Raw genomic sequence first — 21,660 nt, forward strand, 5'->3', positions numbered from 1 at the left:
CATATCCTGTACACGCCTTGAGGGTACATGGCAGGAATTTGATGATGATGATGATATATTTCTTGAAGCTTGTCTCAAAAATTTGTTTTAATTTGTATTTATACAGTGCATTTATTTGGCGATCTTTTAATTTTTCTATATTATATCTTTTAAGAGTTGATTTTGTATATAATATTTCCCTCATTTTCATATTCACAGTTGTGATGACCAAGTTGTGGTCGCTGCCAATGTCGGCTCCAGGAAATGATCTGGTTCTTGTGAGGTTGATGGAGTTTTTAAATTTTGTGCTTACAAGGATAAAGTCGATTTGATTGTGTGTTTTACCATCAGGGGAAGTCCATGTCCATCTTCTGGAAGGTTTATGGGGAAATAGAGTATTAGTAATCGTGAGTTCATTTTGTGAGGCAAAATTGATCAATTCAAAACCTCTTTCATTTGTCTCCCCCATAGACAAATTGGGGAGACAAATCCCATTTGTCCCATTTGTCTATGGGATATATTAATCTCCCATTTGTCCGACAAATGGGAAATTATCCTTCCCGATGTCTGTTCCAATTTTGGCATTCCAATCACCCTGTACAATCAAAAGATCTTTTCTATTTGCTCTGGTGATTGTTGCATTAAGTTGACCATAAAACTCCTCTACTTCGGAGTCCTTGTGACCTGTATGATGGTGATATAGAGTGGTTTTCCTCTAAGGCAGACTAGAGCAATTCTGCTATTGATAGGATTGAATTCCATGACAGAATTTCGTGATGATTTGTGTATCAAGAACCTGACACCTTCTTTTCCACTGCAGTCACATCCAGAGTAAAGAAACAAATGTCCTCAATCTGTTGTTAGCTCTCTCCTGTTTTGGGCCATTGAATTTCACAAAGTCCCATAACAGTCCATTCATATCTTTTTAGTTCGTGATGTAGTAATTTGAGTTGTCCTGATTGTAGTAGAGACCTAATATTCCAAGTTCCGGTCATTAAATGGTTGCAGAGTCTGAATCTGGATCCAGTTTTTTCATTATTTTTGTCAGTGATGGTGGTAGCGCCAGTCGCTAACCTCTCATTGCAACCCCTGGAGCTGCTACCAAATGGCAATGCAGACCTTGTTGAACTGGGCAACATCTGAGCCAGTATGATGTGCTGTGTTAAATCCTTCACCATTAATGTCTAATGAGCAGTAAATTAAGACAGATGGAGCCAATCTCCTCTTCTGTCTTCGCCTGCTAGCATTTAGCTAGACATAGTGGGATGGCCTTCACGTGATGACTATTATTATAGTACTTCACTATTATAGGAGTATCATTACTCCCTACCAGGAGTAATGATACTCTCGATGTGCTTCACCCATCCCTCCCAAAGATGGGCGAATATATATTATTATTATTATGTAACACCTCCAAAGACTCATCGAGGAAGGGCATTTGTTCTACAGCTCTCTGTCTCCACCAACTACCTTCATCATCCACACCAACCCCCATCTACTGCCGACCACTACTAGTACTTTCACAGACAATCACAAACATCAATGCCCACGGCAAGATTCGAATCCGCAGCCTTTTGGCTGGAGAGCGGATACGCTAACCATATACAGGGTGTTCGGGATAAATTTCACATATTTATAATTAATTATATTTTTCCGTAAGTTACATGTATTAACACACACTTCTCTTCATTTAAAAGTTTGGACCCTTCTTCATTCATATACAAGATGTCAGAAAGGATGGATAGCTGGAACCCACCTGAATCATGGAAGAGAATAACTTGTATCATGATGATTCGTGCCCGCCATCAAAATAAGGATATTACGACTGCTGCCCAATGCTCCCTGAATACAGTAAAAACAAATCAGGCATGAACTAGAGACTTGCAATGGTGACTACGAGGATGTAGCAAGAAGAAAGATCCCTAGCAGACGATCTGATTGCGTTCGTACAGCAGAATTCCTCGCAAATCTGCAGGAACAGGTGTTGAAGAACCCTGGCATTGGAATTCGGGCTTTGTTCGTGGAGTTGCTAACTGTAGTCAAGCCCTGGATAACAAGGGTAGCCAATGGTAGGCCGTATGTATGGCAGCAGGATTCGGCCCCTTGCCACACCTCTGGGAAAAGTCAAAAATGGTTGTCTGAAAATTTCTACGACTTCACCAGTCCAAATGTTTGGCCTCCAAACTCCCCAGACCTTAACCCCATGGATTATTTTGTATGGGGCGCAGTTGAAAAAGACACCAATCGCACTTCCAGTAATACAAAAGCCCAGTTAATGGATAAAATTAAAACAGTTTTTGCGGCCCTTCCCAGGGAGACTGTAGCATCAGCTTGTTCGAGGTTCCGAAGCAGAATTGAAGCTGTGATCGATGCTAATGGTGGTTATTTTGAGTAAATCTTGTTGATAGTATTGTAATTAACTCTGCCTGTAATGTTTTTTTGTCAATTCATTAAATTTAATAGATACAAAGAAGATTTTCTTTTTCCTTACGAAAGTGTCAAATTTATCCCGAACACCCTGTATATATATATATATATATATATATATATATATATATATATATATATATACACACACACTGTATTTTCCAGTGTATAAGATGCTCCTATGTATAAGACGCATCCAAGAAATTTAATACAATTTTCTGGAAAAAATCTAAACTTTAAAGTATGATTCTGATAAACATCGGTAACTGATTACTCGGATAAGATATTATGAAACTTGAATAGGGACTCCCGTTCTTAGCCAATGCTCTTAGCGCTTGAAGTCACGTATCAATTTGATTGCACCATTAATCACCTACAAAGATCTTGGAACATAAAAGGGAGGAGGAAACAATCTTTACCTTCATTATATAAGACGCACCCCATTTTTAAGATGAATTTTTAAGGTAAAAAAAGTGCATCTTATACACCAGAAAATACAGTATATATATATATATATATATATATTCCGTTGCAATGATGAACTAGAGAGAAAAATCACAGAATCTAGAGAACTCATCTTCAATCCTGTTCGTCTAAATAATAACTTGAGCTACAACCTCCCCGATAGTCATTCAGCTGTAATCATGTACTGGCGTTCATGTGATGCTGCAAGCACGCACTCACCCAACAATGCAACAAACAAAAGAACAGCTTTAAATACAATTACAATGTTTTCATGCTAATTTTTGTATAGAGACTCTCTATGTTGTTCATAGTATTTCAACCTTCGGTGTTTAGCGTTTTTTCTTTTTTCTTTCTTTTATAATATCACCTGATAAAGGCTGTTACGGGCCGAAACTAGTAGTGTTTTTATATTAAAACCTTTTTACTTAAATCTCGGTTCTAGTCATTCAATTCTTCATAAAAATGTGCATGTTAACCGAGCTAATGATCATTCTTTCATATATATATATGTGTGTGTGTGTGTGTGTGTGATTATACATATAAATTTCAACCAATTGATATGGAATATTTCCAATAAAAGCTGAAAACTGCTTAAGGTCCTAAAGCATGCAACTAAGTAGGCTGAATATGTGCCATCCAAATTCTTGGAATTTTTATGCCATCATTATTGTTGAGATTAGGGTGGTTAATCAGAATTTCACAGGCGTCTTTAAATTTTCTTTCATACCAGGTTTTTTGTATGATGTAAACAGCAGGTAATTTTCCAATCAATTTGGTTTAGGGTGTTGATAGCATGATCTGAGAGGCCTGCTTCACCAAAATCGTTATATTTAATGTGTCTTTTGTATTCTTTTTTACATATAGGGATTGTACACCCAGTTTCACCAATATAAGGTAAGTTACAGGTGCAGTACATGCAAAAAACTCCAGGATGTGCCAATGAAAGGAGAGGATCCTTAGAGGAGTTGAATATGTTTTTTAATTTTATAGGTGGTCTAAAAGTGGCATTGAGATTATAATGGTGTAGGATTCTATTGATTTTTTCTGATAACCCTTTAATGTATGGGATGGCTATAGTTTTACTGTAATCTATATTCTTTTTTCATGAAGTTCTCCTGCTGTTTACATCACATCCTTTACTGGTATGAAAGAAAATTTAAAGAAGCCTGTGAAATTCTGATTAACCACCCTAATCTCTCAACAATAATGGTGGCATAAAAATTCCAAGCATTTGGATGGCACATATTCAACCTACTTAGTATCTAGCACTTCAGGACTTGAAGCAATTTTCAGCTTTTACTGGAAACTATTCTACCAATTGGTTGAAATTTATATGTATAATCACAGTTTTTTTTATTATTATTTATATATATATATATAAACATGTTGCTCTCCAGTCCAATTTAATTTTGTAACCTAATAGATAACAGGACTCTAGCTTGATGTAGTAAAGGTGTTTTTTTTCCCCACCAGAAGTCAGACCAATAATTGTTGTAATGGTTGGTCAGTAACTTTAGCAAACCACGTAGATTGTAGTGCAGCTTGTTTCTCTGTACATATGTGTATGCTCCAGATGATGACCTTGATATGAAGGTCAAAATGGCAAGTGTTCATTTCGGTTTATATTAAACTAAAGTTTTGCTCTAACATGGTAGTTGTCTCCATAATTTTCCATAACGTATTCTGATCACCGTGTAAGCATGAAAGAAAGGATTTTAAAAAGAAATGATTTATACAAACACATTTGATTATAACTTCTATTTACATATAGATATTGCTTTGCTTTATTAAAATTTTTCTGTTTGTACATGACATGTTATTTACTATTTAATCTAGTTATTACTGCTTATTATTATCTTGAGTACAGCTGTGACCTTTGGTTTGGCACAGTACGACCTATGTAGTTCTTGCATCAATAAACTCCTAATCAACCAACAACCTAAACTTGAACAATAAGGACTGAATGATTAACAAATGACAGATTATATTTTCACATTTATATATTCTTCTGCATCATATGTTTAATTACATATTATTTATGACTTTTTTTTTTAGCTATTATGCACAATACACAGTTTAAAAAAAAAAAATTATCTTCATACCTCCATTTTTGCAACAAGTTGGTAATATGGCCAACTGCAAGAATAAACCATTGCCCTTCCTGTTTTATTGAGATATTTTCCCATCTGTGTGTATCCTAAATATAAAATATTAAAAATAATGAAATAAACTTAAAATTAAAAATTTATGAAAAAAAATTTTTCATTAAAAGGATGCCAGTTTTGATGATTTAATTTATGGATCAACAGAGTGAATTATAGATATACCATAAAAATAAAAGATTATTTTCAATACTAAAGGTTTTAAAGGATTGTATTCCATGTCACAAATCCTGCAAAAGTGCATGTGTTGATGTATCATCATGAAACAAAATGAAAACAGTAGGCTGGTGATGATCTTAATTCAATTTTAATCTTGCATTAACCAGTATAAATATTATTATTGTCATTCAGGCCTCCATGGAGTCAAAAGATCCATGGAGTCATCGCGAGAGGTCCTTTCTAAGAAACATAAGTCTATCAAGATTCATCGAGGGAGGTCCCTCCTAGGAAACACAAAGTCTATCATACCACTCCTTAAATGCATTGACGGTTCTCGCTCTCACCACTCCATCAGGCAATGCATTCCATGGTTCAACCATCCTCCATGCAAAGAAACCACTCCTCACCCTCTTTCTCACAGTTTCCTTTCGTAACTTCCAGTACATATTTTATGTACTTTTGCTCAAGTAAGGAATGCAGATCTGTGAATGCAAAAAAGATCCCATCCCAGTATCTTGGACTGCCTGATTTAAAACAGAAAAATGTGTTTTTAAAAAAAAATTAATTCTTAGAATTTTCAATTGTTTGACTTTGGGTTTTTAAAAAAATTAAAAAATCCAAAATTTGAAATTTTGAGTTTTAAGTTTTTTTTCTTAAAAACACTCCACCTAAATACAAAATTTCAGCTTCCCTATCCACACCTTATTATTAAAATACTCTTGATTAGAGATAGATATTGAAAGTTTTTCCACTTGATTATACTATAAATTAAAGATGCCAAGAAATTATATTCTTAGTTTAATCCTTTATCAAAATTTGCACGTGAGGTAACTTCACAACTGGGCAACTCATATACAGAGGCTAATGACTTCATATCACTTGCCTTAGTACCCCATAATATACATGGCATATGTATAATTCACTCTATCGATTCATAAAACTTAGCACATATCCTTACGGACATGTATAACGCTATGCATTATAGGAAGGGTCACTACCCAGACCGGTAGTGACCCTTCAATAAAGATTGAAACCTTTATTGAAGTTGAGGTCTCATCAATGGGAACCAGACCCAAAACTAATACCAAGGTTGAAGTGATGCAGAAGTCATATTTCCATATACAAGTAGCCAAAAGGTGTCTTATTAATACCAAAAGGTGTCTTATTATTAAAATACTGTGGATTAGAGATAGATGTTGAAACTTTTTCCACTTGATTATATATATTTATGCTATGCCATATACTATATGCTTACACTTGGATAAAAGATTAAACCAAAAATATAATTTCTTGGCATCTTTAACTTATAGTATAATCAAGCAGAAAAACTTTCAAGCTATCTCTAATCGGAGTTCTTGCTATGAGTTTTTTTAAATAGTTCCATCCTCTTAATTCAATGTGGTCTTATAGTCAATTGCAGGGATGACCGGAGAGCAATCCCAAGCAGAGAAAGGCTAACTCAAGGTGGTTAACTCAGATAAGGCTAACCACCTGCGTATCAGAAATCTCTGTGCTTTAGTTTCAATTGGTCTTTCGGTTGTTCATCTATATGAGATTGATGAAAAAGGAAAACTGATAGCCATTGGCTATATGATGATATAAAAGAGCTGAGGTCATTTCTCTATCTCTCATACTATCTACCTGTCTTTTCTTTCTCCTTCTCTCTTGTACCTCTATACTAACTACTCTAGGCCTATGATGAGCACCCTTTTACTTTTGCACCTCAATAAAGGTCAAAACTGGTCTGTGCAGTGACCCTTTCCATAATACATAGCATTACATATGTCCATAAGGATATGTACTTTACATTAGGGGGATACTAAGACAAATGATGTGAAGTCAGCCTCTATATATGATTTTGTCCAGTCGTGAAATTACTTCACATGCAAACTTTGTTTGCTTACACTTGATAAAGGATTAAACCAAGAATATAATTTCTTGGCATCTTTAATTTCTAATGCTATGTAGTAGATACCATCTTCCTTGGTTAGAAGTGATTTCAGCTTCAACCTTGTGTCCTTATACTAAGAGCATAAGATTGAGAGTGGCTCTTCCATTTTGCATGGAGGGTGTCTCATTTGAGACACCCTCCATGCAAAATGGCACAGCCATTGAGCCTTTCTTCTTCCTTCCCATGGTCAGACTCATTTCCACTCTCCTGATCAAAACACTGTATCTAATCATTCTGCAATCTGATTGCAGAACTTATTCTTCCTGGAGTAAAATTATTCATCTCTCACTCCATTCAAACTTCCACCAGCTATCCAAGTTTGAGTCCCAAATAAGTGTAGCAAAAATATTCAAGAAAAAAAATTTAGCATATCACAAATACTTAAGACAAAAATTCCAGCTTCATTTTCCGTCTATACTAAAGCATACACACAAAACAACAATCTGGCAATGAAAGCACTATATGCAGTTGGATGCAATTCTGCTCATCTACCCCATCCCTTGCATCTCAGCTAGATGGCATTAATCTAGCAACATAAAAACAAAAATAACTTCCTGGCATCATTCTTCCCCTGAATCCTGTAAAGATGAGCAAGGGAACCCATCTCTTATCTCTCTATGTTCACTGGGCATCTACAGATGCTGTATGGTCATTCCAATGCTAGGTGATGTGCCACACCAGGCCTTGCTATGTAGTCCTGTTGTCTGGAGGCCTCAACTCTCTGAAGATCAGTCACTCCACACACACACACCATCTATCCATCTCATTGATGGTCTACCCAATACTCTTTTTCCAGGTACTTTACCTTCTATTACTGTTCTGAGAAGTCCCACTTCTATCCTTTCTATGTGTCCAAAATATTTTAACTTTCTTCTGTCAATATCCTTAAAGAGCCTTAAAGTTCTACTTATCTTTTCTAACACCCATTCATTTGTACACCTTTCAGTATATGATATCCCCAACAGCCTTCTGTAATACCACATCTCAAAAGCAGATATCCGTTTCTTATCTGACTTCTTTAGGTTCCAAGTCTCACATCCATAAGTTGCTGTTGGAAAAACAACAGCATCCAAAATCCTCAACTTTGTTCCCATGGAGATAGATCCACCCTTCCAGAGTTTAGACTGGTCTCTAACTGTTTTTCTGAAAACAGTCAGAGACCTTTTTCTGAAGTCTTCTGAACAGCAATTCTTCACATTAATAATGTGATCCCAGGTACTCAAACTTGCTGACTTCCTCAATTCTTTCTCCATTAAGGTACACTTGTTTCTCAAGAGCTTCTCTGTTTGTATTTCCTTTGAGAACCATAATCTTTGTCTTGCTAGGATTGAGTTGAAGTCCTCTGTTATTACTGATCTTGTTAACTTTGTCAAGAATTAGCTAGTTCTTCCATGTCATTACAAAAGAGTACTGTATCAGCAGCATACCTCAGATTACTGATCAATCTACCTCCTATCCTAATTCCTGTCCTGAGCTCATCCAATGCTTCACGCATGATGTCCTCTGCATATATACTAAACAAGTGAGGAGAAAGTAAACATCCTTTCCAACTTGAAGCCAGTCAGTCAATCCAACACACCTGTTCTTACCGTGGCCTCTTGCTCCCTATACAAGTTGACTATCAACCTGATAGTGTGTTGAGGAAAACCCATTCTTTTCATTATTTCCCACAGTTTCACATGCTCGACACAGTCAAAAGCTTTAGAGTAGTCTAAGAAACACATCTCTTATCAGAGCCAATATATTAAAAGCCTCTTTTAGTCTTTTGCCAGAACAATTTGCTATGAATAATCTTCATACAAAAAGTCTTCTGATCCTGATGGTATCCCTCCAACTGTTCTTAAAAGATGGGTCATGGAACTGATACCTATCCTATATCTGCATAGGATAATGAAATATCCTATGCAGGATATTTCATTATATCTGAAAAACAGACTTGTACTGCACTGTTATCCTATGGTCTACCTTCGCCCTTTGTAATTAAGAAATAGTGTTTCTCTCAGGCCATTCACTGTATATGTGAACAGCTTTTTTTTTTAACCCTCCAATTTCTACATTCATGTAAGAATGTTCCAGGGTTTATTCTTTTGTGTCATGCCACAAACCATATTTTTAATGAAGTTTCATATTCCATCCCTCCTATACATTTGACAAACCTTGCACTGCTCAAACATTTCAAGTTTCAAGATTTTCTATAACCAATTCCTTAAATCATTAACCATGCCATTTTTCAATGAGACAACAACCTAGTCGCTTTCAATGCTATCAAAACACAATTCTGCCTTTTTTTCTCTCTCACATAAACATCTACTTTCACTTACATCTGATGCCTAGATTCACCCAAATCAGAGCCTTACCCTCCCCTCTCTCTCACACACATTCTCCTGGAGTGACGTTTTTGTTTGATCTTTTATGGTGCAATCACATTGCATCCATTGCTTCCTCACTCTCCAAAAAAACCTGTGTTTTTGTCCTTTTCTGCTCATGATGCTATTTTTACTATCAAGTTAATATCACTACAATCCTCAAATTTGTTCAACTTTAAAACACTGTTCTTGCATTTGAGTAATGCATTAAAAATATCTCTAGAAATTCCTGATGTTGTCCAGAAGGTAGTTTGCTACTCATTGCTTTCTACTGCTTACACACACACACACACACACACAGACTCGCTCAACCACTACCTCAAAAATACTAATTTTTGCTTTATTGCATTTTCCATGGGTGCTATTCCACTGAAGTAGCATTCTTCAACTTTTGCTGGGACTATCATGAACAGCAGCAGCTCACCATCCTTTCTTAATCCAACTATGGCTTTTTCCTTCTCATTCATTCTACCTGCCACTGTTCTCTGAAACAGCTTTCCTTACCAAGCATTCCCCAAGAACTACAACTACCCCTTCAAGCTATTTAAAACATATATAAATATTTCTATGAACTGCCCACATATAGAACTCATGTGTTATAGTTCCTCCATCCTCTCATATCTGAAATCAAAAATATATAAATATGCATGTGGTCTCTTTGGTGTGAAATTTTTTTTTTTTTCAGCACTCTCTCACATGATAAGCTGTAATGGTCAATAGCAAACAAATGCCATGTTTTGGCTGAGGTCAAAAGTAAAGTTAATCTACTGATATTTTTCTAAGAGCTAGAGCCTGTAGTCTTTTGGGAATACTTCTTGAAGAGGGCTGTTTGACAGAATGAAAATAATTATGAAACCTTCTTTATAATTCTCCTTCTTCTAAGGAGAATTATAAACCAATTATCTTTAGAAGAAGAAGTGAATAAACAATTAGCATTTTTAGTTCTTCTAATTCTTCATCAACCAGATGACAGCCTACATTTTTAAATTTTCAGAAGACTCATACAAGCCATTATATTCACATTAAATCTCATCACTATCCTAGTCAAAAGACTGGAACTCTTGAGACTTTAATACATCATGCCCATTCTTTATGTTCTTCAGATGAATTTTTACAGAAAGAATTATGACATATTAATTTCACCATTTTATCTAATGTTTTAAAGAGTCTTTCATTAAAAAAAAAAAGCTTTTAACAGTTATGGTATCTCTACCTCTCCGAATACAGAAGAAATAGCTCACATTCCTATCCCTTATGTGCATGGCATTAGTGAACACAGAAAAAGTTTTAAAACCATTGAATATTTTTGTTGCCTTTTGATCTATTAGAATAATCTCCATCTTTCTCACTTTTACAAAGACAAGATTCCATTTCTTAATTATCCAGGCATCTACCAGATTCCTTGCTCTTGTGGGTTATGTTATTTTGGACAAACAGGAAGATCTACTTTTATTGTCTAGAGCAGTGCTTCCCAAACTGTAGGCCCCGGTCCCCCTTGGGGGGGGGGGGGCATACGTTTTGTTGAGGAGGGCCGTGAAATAATGAAAACAAATTTAAAATGTTTTAAGACTAAGTAGATTTTTTTTAAATCTTAAAATAAATGTATTTAATTTTTATTATTTATTATTTCTTTTTAGTTATTTTTTATATTTTAATGGAAAAAAATCACACACTGGTGTTGGTTCACAAATTTTGCTTCTTGCGTATTTCGGCGATTAATGAATATTAGTAAATATATGCTTATTCATATAAGTTTCATTTCAAAAGGTGCTGATAAGACAAAAAATATTACAAATGCAAAATCTTGAATATAAATTGTATTGAATGTAAATACAATAAATATTATAATAATATATGTCTATATTGTGATTTTTTTTTTCGATGGGGGCCTGTGAAATATTTTAATTTTTCCAAAGGGGACCTTGGCATCCATAAGTTTGGGAAGCACTGGTCTAGAACAGTGTTTCCCAGATTTTTCCTATGATGGAACACTTTACAAATCCTGAAATTTTCACAGAACACCTTGGTTATTTTGTAATGTATTAATAATTAATTATGGCATAATCATAAAGAGTATTAGTACACTTATGTATATGGTGTAACATGTTGACAAATATAAAATTACATTTAAATCAGTTATCAATCACTGGACTAATGAAATCTTGTAGCATATTGTAGTTTCCTCAGGCCAACACCATTAAATTAATTTGTGCTGATTTTCATTGACATATTGTTACACTCCGATAACCAAGAATGTAAAAATTTCAGTTATCATGGTGTAACAAGAAAATAAAAATATAAAATCCTATGTAAATAGCTAATACAAGATATTTAAAGACAGAAAATATGCTTGCATCCAAGAAAATTAATTATTGCAGAAATTGTTTGTTTAACTAAATAATAAGAAAGGGATTCTTATTACAAAAAAAAAGGATATGGAAAATATAGGTTAAGTAAGACAAAGAAGATTAGAGATAAGAATTTGTATGTGAGAGGCTAGTTTAACACTCGAAAAGAGGAGATTAAAATACTGAAGTAAATTCTAAAAAGGGGATTAATTTAGTATAGAGGCTAGCTTAAAACAAATGTTGATTGCCCAAGGTCAATTCCCGAAGTGAGACGTCGTCACGTGAGAGTCGCGTGCAAGGGACCGTAGCATGTTTTGGGCAGGAAAAAACACGACTTTAATTGGTGAATGAGATCAATTCCAGTAGGGGGGGGGGGATGGAAGAAAAGAAATTGAAGAAGGTGCTGATAGGGGCCATGCAGATAAAAGGGCTCGGAACCCACCCCCCAAGGCTTTTTTCCCCTCAGGTTTTCTTCACGAAATTTTCGGATAGGTTACACGGGTTTTCCTGAGTGACGGCGTAGGAGTTATCTCCGTCCGATGCAACAAGGAAAACAAAGTGTGCGGGAATTCGATCCAGTATTCCTATTGCAAGAGACGAGGAATGCCGTATAGTTACAAGAAGGAAGAAATTGTCTATGTATCTCATTATCCAGTACTTGTATTGAGGGAAATAAAATCCATACAGAAATCCGTGCCCGCATGATGAGTTCCGTAGTGATAGAATAGAAGATCCTGTGTGTGTCCTTTATTTAAGCACGAAAGGTATAGATCATGAAAACCAGGGTTCGTCCTAGAAAGGTACTGTAAAATCTTATGTCAAGTGAAATCGCATATAGCTGCAATCATTGTTAATTACTGGACAGTCGAAGATATACTAGGACTTTAGTACAAATCAGAGTAGAGTGAGAGTAAACTAGTTAATATTATTTGATAAGTATTCATGTGCTAGAGATTTATGTATGCGCATGGTATTTCATATGAGAGTGCCTTAAAGGTCAAATATATGTATGGGCATAGCGAAAGGATAGTTTAACCTACATTGTTCTGTTTTGTAAGTTAGATAAGGTAAACTGAATATAAACATTAATGTCCATGGTATTATAGCAATATAGAGAATTCTGAATAGTATAAGGTTAAGTAAAGTGTTAATTTGTTCCAGGATTATATGTGTATATTTATATGTATAAAATCCGTTATGACGGCATGATCGCAAATTCCCATATAGGATTTTTGCCCTAATACTTGTATTTTGCTTGTGTAATTTGTAATTTTATTCTTAGTATTGAATTGTGTTTTATATAATAGAAATTGAATTGTACCATGTTTAAGATTTTAAATAAACTTTTGTTCATTAATAATACCGTTGTCTGAAATTGCTGCCTAATGCACCACTAAACGTACGAACCTAATCACGTGGGAAATTAATGTGTTAAGTTACGAGATAAAGGGTCATGACTGCTTAATAGTTTTATACTCAGACATATTTTTGTATTTTGCTCCTTGTTTTCGAATTATACATCTTAAACTAAATGTCCTGAAAGGCACAGTATAATATAAATATTAGGGACACTAAGGGGAGAAAAAGCTTAAATATTTGAATTTTGTAATATCTCATGCATAGTTAAGTATTGATTAAAGAAAATATAGAGATTCACTTGAAAGGAGAAAAGGAAAGTTTAATCATCGTAAATAGGGACACAAGAATATCCCATTCTGATCACCAAAAATTTATTATATTATTATAAGTACTTATGAGTGAATGCAGACTTTTTCTCGTGTGTGCTGGTAGTTTTCTTCTCCTTTTGTATATTCCTGGAGATCGCTTTGTACACTGGAGGTGGATGAATCACTATCTGTTGCATCACAAACACCTTCAATAAGAGATTTCTTAACACCAAAATTAAACAAAGTCCCTTGTCTCTTATTCATATTAAAATTTAAATCTGTAGGCCTATTACTTTTAAAAAATCATGACACTACAGTTTCAAAACAAGCACTTTCACCCTACAGTAAGAACTTGCAAAGGAAGTATTCAGTATTACTAGATTTGAGAACAGAATACAGAGTACCTCATCATCATCAAATTCCTGCCATGTACCCTCAAGGGGGTGTACAGGATATGACAGTACTACATGAAAAAATTACATCATTACTAACTTCCTATCTACAATTTTCCTCCAAATCAGTCTGTTACTTGTCAAGACTACAACATTATCAGATCTTATATTTCTATCATCTAAGGCACTTTGTACCGTATTAATCCACCTATATCTTGGTCTTCCTCTGGGTTGTTTTCCTGCCAACCTGGCAGAGAACACTTGTTTTGCTAATCTTTTCTCTCCCATTCTATTTAAGTGACCATACCACCTGAGATTAGCTCTGCTAATGCATTCCTGGATGCTGACAATGTCAAGTTCTTTCCTATTATCCTCATTTTTAATATGATATTGCCATTGATGCCATCTGTTCAAGCCTATAATCTTTCTCAGGACTCTCATATCTGCGGTCTCTAGTCTTTGGTCAAGTGTTTTACTTCTGACCCAGCTCTCAGATCCATAAGTTAAAACTGGTTTGAACACTGTCTTGTATACAGCTAATTTAGTGTCCCGACTAATTTCTCTCTTATTCCATATGAATTTATTCAATTGACTTCCCACCATACCAGCTTTGCTGATTCTGTTGTCTATTTCTAAATTTAATTTACCATCTTCAGTAAAAATCGTGCCTAAGTAGCTGAAATGTTTTACTTGTTCCTACAGGTTCTCCATTCACAACACAGTTGATATTTTCAATGATTCTGCCTATTTGCACTGTCTTTGTCTTTTTATTGCTGACCTTCATACCATATCTATTACAACAGCTATTCAATTTAGTCAGAGAATCTTGCAGACTTGTAGCGGATTTATTTAGAAGTATAACATCATCCGTATAAAGCAAAGAGCTGACATTAACATCTCCAATTTTGATATCAGGTTTAATACCACTTTCCTTCATAATGTGATCCATATAGATAATGAATAACAGAAGGGATAATGTACATCCTTGTCTCACACCAGATTTAACATTAAACCATCTTCCTGTACTTCCTTCAATTCTAACTGCTGACTTACAACTCAAATAAAGACTAAGTACTGCTTGATATAATGCCCCATTGACACCATATAACTGCAGCATATTGAACAGCTTCTCTCTTGGCGCCTTATCCAAATCGACAAAGCTTAAAAACAGATCTTTGTTATATTCCCATGCTTTCTCGACTATTTGTCGTAAAGTGAAGATCTGATCCTGACAGCCTCTATTTGGCCTGAATCCAGCTTGTTCTTCACCAAGCTTTTCTTTCACAATTCTTCTCAACCGTTTCTCAAGTATACTTGCATAGATCTTGCCAGGAACACTCAGTAGGGAAATACCTCTGTAATTCTCACATTCAGTTTTATTCAGTATATGGGTACTATGAGAGCTCTACTCCAATCATCGGGAATTCGTCACTCTGTCCAGGCTTTCTGAACTATGCAGTGCAGCCACTGTAAGACTTTTATACCACCATACTTCAGCATTTCTGGTCGAATATCATCTACTCCTGCTGCCTTTCCACATTTCAAGCCTTTGATGGCTTTTTCTACTTCAAGTATGGATATGTATTCCCGACTGCATGCCTGGTCAGTGTTTTGTTATCACTGTGCTGTCATCTCTGCTTGTTTCATTTAGCAGTTTTTCAAAGTAATTACTCCATACTTCAAGGATATCTTTTTCTCCTGTTTTCATGTCACCTTTATCATCTCTAACTCCTTTTAGAGCACTCTTTCCTCCATTCCTAAGTTTCTTCAACAACCTCCAGAATATTTTGCCACCTTCAAATATTTATTTTCTATATTCTTGCCAAAGTCCTCCCATGACTTTTGTTTAGCTAGTTTTACACACTGTTTAGCTTTCTTACATATGTCTCTGTATTCCATAAAAGCTGACTTATTTGCCAGGAACTTTTGATATGCTTTCTTCTTTTCCTTCACTGCCACTTTAACTTCCTGTGTCCACCAGGGTGTTCTGATTTTTTTATACTTGCACACAACCTCACATGCCTCTCTGACAGAATCAATCAATGTTTTCGTCAGAGTTTGCCACTGAATCTCCAAGGTTTGATTCCTGTTCTCAAACTCTTTCATTTTCTTTTCAATAATCTTTGTGTATTTTAGTCTACAGTTCACATCTGAGAGCTGCTCAACTTTTATTTGCTTTAAAACTTTCTTACATGTTATTCTTTTCAATATGAAATTCAATTTTATCCTGCTCAAGACTAAATAGTGATCACTTCCAATTTCAAATCCTCTGTACACTCTGATATCCTGCACCAGGGAGAAAACATCACTATCAACAATAACATAGTCAATGAGACTTTTCTTATTCCTAGCCTCTTCTCTCCATGTGAATTTGTGCACATTTTTATGTTGGAACATGGTGTTAGTAATAACCAGTCCATGTCCTGAGCACAAATCCAACAGATATTTGCCATTATTATTAGCTTTGCTCTTTTCTCCAAATTTTCCCAAAATATTTTTGTATGTCTCACAATCATTTCCTACTCTGCTATTTAGATCCCCATCAAGGATCAACTTCTCCTTTCTCATTGTGTCAGTTGCTTTTTCTAAAGCATCAAAAAATTCCTCCACTTCTACCTTAGTAGAACCTTCTGTGGGACCATAGGCACAAATAAGTCTCATTGTCCAGTTCCCCATTCTCATATTTGCCCACATTACTCTACTTGAGACTGACTTCCATTCAAGAAGATTAGCGTCGTATTTTGTGTTGAATATTATGGCTACTCCTTCTTTTCCTTGATTGTCATTGCCTGAATATAACATTTTGTATTTATTACTCAAAAAGATCTCACCAGTTTTTGTCTTTTTTGTTTCAGTCACCCCTATTATGTTGATCTGGTACTTATCTAATTCCTCAGCTAGCTCCATTTCTTTGCCATTCAGGCTTCTTACATTGATAGTACCGATCTTTAACTCTGATGATGTTGAGTTGGGGTTTGTTTTCAGATTTGCGAAGGAAGTATTCAGTATTACTAGATTTGAGAACAGAATACAGAGTACCTTGATCTTCAATTTCAGTGGAAAAATTTTCGTTATACTTCCTTGCTAATTGGTCACTAACATTTGCAACACAGATGTTATTTCGTTCAGGTTTGAGAACAGAGGATACACTGCCCATTGTTGTAATCGGCTTGCAGACAATTTTTATGACTGGTCATAAACAGAGGTATTCTCTTTCCCAAATTACTTCCATGTTTAAAAATACAAGGCTTGGTCACTAACATCATGAAACACTTATTCACTTTCTGCAGAACATAATTTGGGAAACCCTGGTCTAGAAGAACACAAGTTTTATATTAAATACTCTAAGTCTGAATAGTCTAGACTTGAGGAACATGCTACTGACACTAAACATAAAGTTCATTGGAACAAGACAAGAGAATCCTTCATAAACGTCATTTCCTCATAGAATGTCTTTATAAAGAAATGTCTGAAACTTTACTTCACTGTTCTAACTTAAACAGATCTAATAGTCTATGTCTATCCCCTTTGTGGGTGATAGGAAAGATTAGCAGATTTAAAAAGTACTAACTTTATTTTGTCTATGTATGTATTTATATACGTATTTTTCTGTGCATAAGACGCCCCAATGTATAAGACAAACCCTACTTTTTTCAAACCCAAAATTAAGACATCAATATTTTAAACATAAAACAGAAAACACACTTGATATTTTTTTAAATATTCAAAGTATATTTAGTAATTAGGTAATATTTTAAGATACATGCTAAGAAATTATGCATCACTCTCATCTCTGGGCATATCATTTTCTTCATCATTTTTAGTTCTAGACATATCACTTTCTTCAACCTCTACTGCATCACTGCTGTCTTCTGATTCACTGTCTATATATATATATGAGATCATCCTCAGTTCCATCCATGACATTGCTGATTCCACATTTCTTGAAGGACTTCACAACCACCTCTTGCTTGACTCCATTCCATGAGTTTAGGACCTATTTGCATACCTCAGTAATGGTTGGTTTTTTTTCACTCTTCCTGTCGGTGTCAAGTTACTACCTGCATTTTGCATCCATTTATTCCATTCTTCTTTCAGCAGAGCTTTGAAGGGCTTGTTGATAGAAATATCTAGTGGCTGTAGCTGACCTGTAAATCCACTAGGAATAACTGCTAGCTGTGTTCGCAAATCTGCTGCAATCCTTTTTTGTCTTTATGTGCTCAGAAGTGATCAAACACGAGCAGATCTGGCCTCTTCGAGAGCTCTCCAGGTCTTCTGGACCAAATCTTTGCAAATCAAATAGCCATAATCTCTTCATTCATCCAGCTAGTCACATGAACTTGGACAAGTATGCCAGGTGATATGCTCTCTTTAGGATATGTTTTCCTCTTAAAAATTAGCAGAGGAGGCAGTTTGGTACCATCTGCACTTTCATGACCACTTTTGACTGCTTTCATATCAACAGTTCTGTTGGAAGGCACATCATCCATGTTTGCAATCTGACTTGGTTTAAAAGCATATTTTTTCCGAAGTTTTATGACATAGGAGTAAAACTGTTGGATTTTATCCTCATAAGCTGGTGGCATTTTCTGGGCTAACTTGGTTCATGTTCTCATGGCCAACCCTTTTCTCCTCATGAAGATGAAGCACCATTTTGCCTTTCCTGTGAAATCAACAATGTTCATTTCTCTTGCAAACCTTTCTGCCTCATATTGAATAAGCTTGGTTGACACACATATCCCACTCTGGTGCTGCTCCATAATCCAAGCCTTAAGCCTCTGCTCCAAGTTTGGCCATTCTGCTGGTTTTCCTCTTAAGGCCCTCTTCTTTTTTTGGCATCTCAAGTAGTTGTTCTTCCTGTTTTCTCCACTGTCTAATCATACACTCAGTAAGTGGAGGTCCAAACTGTCTCTCTGAAGCTTTATTTCCATATTCTTTTGCATAATTGATGACTTTTAACTTGAATTTTGAAGAATATAACAATCACTTTTTATTTTCGGACTTGGTTTAAAAGCATATTTTTAACAATATTTTGAGCACTAGCGCCCATAAAAATATTGATAATTGTTAATGCATTAACTTACCCCGTCAAGTTGCAGATGTATGAATGCCTTCAGAGTTCTGATTGGTTTATTCAGAATCAACTGTTAATGACATCAATCGACAGAGTTAACAAAGGCTAGTGATTGGCAGAAGCCTGTTCACGGAGACAAGGTACTGGCAGTTTTGCCAAGGCAACCATAGGTCTCTCAACCGGTTACCCCCCCCCCCCATTTATATAAGATGACCAACAATTTTTGGTCTAAAAATTTTAGAAAAAAATATCATCTTATACACAGAAAAATATGGTAATTTTTTTAAAAAAAATAAGTTAGGAAATTATTGACCTTTTTTTTTTTTAGTTATTTTACATTAGCTACTCAGGTGGCTCTTTTAAGAATTGTCTGTTATTGTTTAACTGCTATTCTGTGATCTTGTACTGATAATGCCTATGATACTTAAGTGAAAATTCTATGTTAATAAAGTTTTTCATGTGAGTTTTTCTCCATTTTTATAATTCTTTTCATTATGCCAATTCACAGTGTTCCATAGAAATTAAACACACAGAATAAAAGATGAATGGAAGCAGCAGTAGGTATGGGGAGTCAGCAGTTCAACTATAAAAGAATCCTGGAAAGCTGCTGCTGCTTAAGTTCCTGAAAGTTGTGGCAGGAAAAGGAGACATAACGGATGCTAGTTCTGTTGAACAGAGCCCATGGAAATATCTGCAGAAGAGGCACAATGCAGAAACTGATCATCTATGATACAGTGGCTGAAGAGAAGCTGAGAGGATGGGGGGAGGATTATCAATCGACTTCAGAGAGGGCTTGGACATACCATCACAAATGGAGAGCAGTATTATAAGGTTGGGTGGATTTGAAATTTGTATCCGAAGCAACTGAGCAGAAAAGAAGTAACATCTTGAGTGAAAAAGGATGCCAGTTTTTTTTGTAAGCTGAAGATGCTAAAGAAGTGAGTGATTGTGGAAGTAATGTGATTATCTGACTTAACTGTTAAGATGAGCATTAACAAAGATAAGTGGAGAAGAAGGTCTGTTTTGCAAAAAAAACAGACAAGGTGTTTTGGAAGCAATGAAGGCGACTAAGTTGTTGTCGCTCCAATGAAGAATGTGTGGAGATCTGTGTTTAGGGATAATGGGACATGCAGCTTTTGAGTAGAAAAGACCTTTGATTCTCGATTCTCTTTGTGATACGAGAATCATTATATGGGTTTTTTCAGCTGAAGGCAAGATAGCTGGTTACATATGGAGGAAGCAGGTTTTTCTCAAGCAAACCAGTCAGAGAACATATATGAGACAAAATAATGTGTGGTGTGTTGTTGATGAGTATTGTGCAAATGGTAGATTGCACAGTATATTATATGTGGAATGTAGTGTGTAATGGATCATGTAGTGTTGGATACTGTAGGATGGCCTCCCACACTGAGTCCTAGGACTCCATAAGGGCATCACAAATAATAATAATTCTTTATAATACTGATTCAAGGTACTAAGTTCACATTCATTTGACCAGCCAGCATGAGAATAAGGTTTTCAGCTATTTATTTACAACACACACACACACACACATATATATATATATATATATATACATATATATATGCTAAAGAAGTGAGTGATTGTGGAAGTAATGTGATTATCTGACTTAACTGTTAAGATGAGCATAAAATATATATATATATATATATATATATTAATTATTATATTTTTATAATAAAAATTCACATTTCTAAACTTCTGTATTCTTGTGATTGATATTTTCCACACATGTGCATCTCAGGTCTGTCAACTGCAGGTGTGTGTGTGTGTGTGTTCTTGAACTGGTATGTTAACAAAAAGAATAGTCTAAAAAGGAAATAAAACAACAACAAAAAAAAAAAAAAAAACCTTGAATTATCAATGAGCACTTCTTTCAGTTTTGAATTCAGAAGCTTAAAAATAACTTAAAAGTTAAGTATCACTATTATCTAAGAAAAAATAGTATACCTTTGTTCATATCCTTAGGATGTGAATGACACCCATCAAGTTTAACGTAATCAACATCCCATTCCATAAACGTTTTTGCATCTAATTCCATATGTCCCACTATACCTGGAAATCCCATGCAAGTATAGTTGCCAAAATCCTGGTATATACCAAGCTTGAGTCCTCTTGAATGCATCTGATAAAATAATTTTTCAGGATATGTTAATACTAAAAATAATGTCTAAACATACAAATTTAAATATAAAAATTATAATGTAAATGATACAGCATATATTACTTACATAATTTGCTAAAAACTTTATTCCTCTTGGAAATCTAACAGGATCAGGTAACAATTTGTGATTTGAAGATCTATGAGGTGCCATCCAGCAGTCATCTATGTTTATATAAGTGTATCCTGCTTCTCTGAAACCACCACTTACCAGATGGTCAGCCATTTCCATGAAGAGTTTTTCACTAATAAAAATAAAGGAAATTTATTATTATTATTATTACATTCAGCTTCATTACAATCTTAATATGGGTTTTTTTCAATTGAAGGTGAGTTGAGTTAGCCAATCTCATACAGAAGTAGCAGGGTTTTTATTCCCGGAAACTCAGATTTTTCATCCTGCATATAGAAAAATCGGCCTTCAGAATACATGCAATTTACAGACAAAAAATACTAGTGGTGGTCATGGGTAGTAGATGGGATTGGTA

At 35.1% G+C, this 21,660-nt stretch overlaps 1 protein-coding gene across 3 annotated transcripts in view; it reads right to left on the bottom strand.

The window, feature by feature from the left end:
- The window catches only part of LOC150105774 (alpha-N-acetylgalactosaminidase-like), a 75,258-nt gene that overhangs the window by 35,642 nt on the left and 17,956 nt on the right, over positions 1-21,660 (bottom strand). For all 3 annotated transcript variants that reach the window (XM_090393571.1, XM_090393573.1, XM_090393572.1), the window contains exons 3-5: positions 21,243-21,417; positions 20,962-21,136; positions 4,974-5,068 (exon numbers count right to left, since the gene is read on the bottom strand). In XM_090393571.1, coding sequence (XP_090249697.1) covers positions 4,974-5,068; positions 20,962-21,136; positions 21,243-21,417 — 445 coding nt within the window. The remainder of the gene's footprint in view (positions 1-4,973; positions 5,069-20,961; positions 21,137-21,242; positions 21,418-21,660) is intronic.

This window comes from Typopeltis vanoorti, chromosome 6, assembly GCF_054136105.1.
Source record: "Typopeltis vanoorti isolate ZY-2024b chromosome 6, IOZ_Tvanoo_1.0, whole genome shotgun sequence".
Taxonomy (NCBI): Eukaryota; Metazoa; Arthropoda; class Arachnida; order Uropygi; family Thelyphonidae; genus Typopeltis; species Typopeltis vanoorti.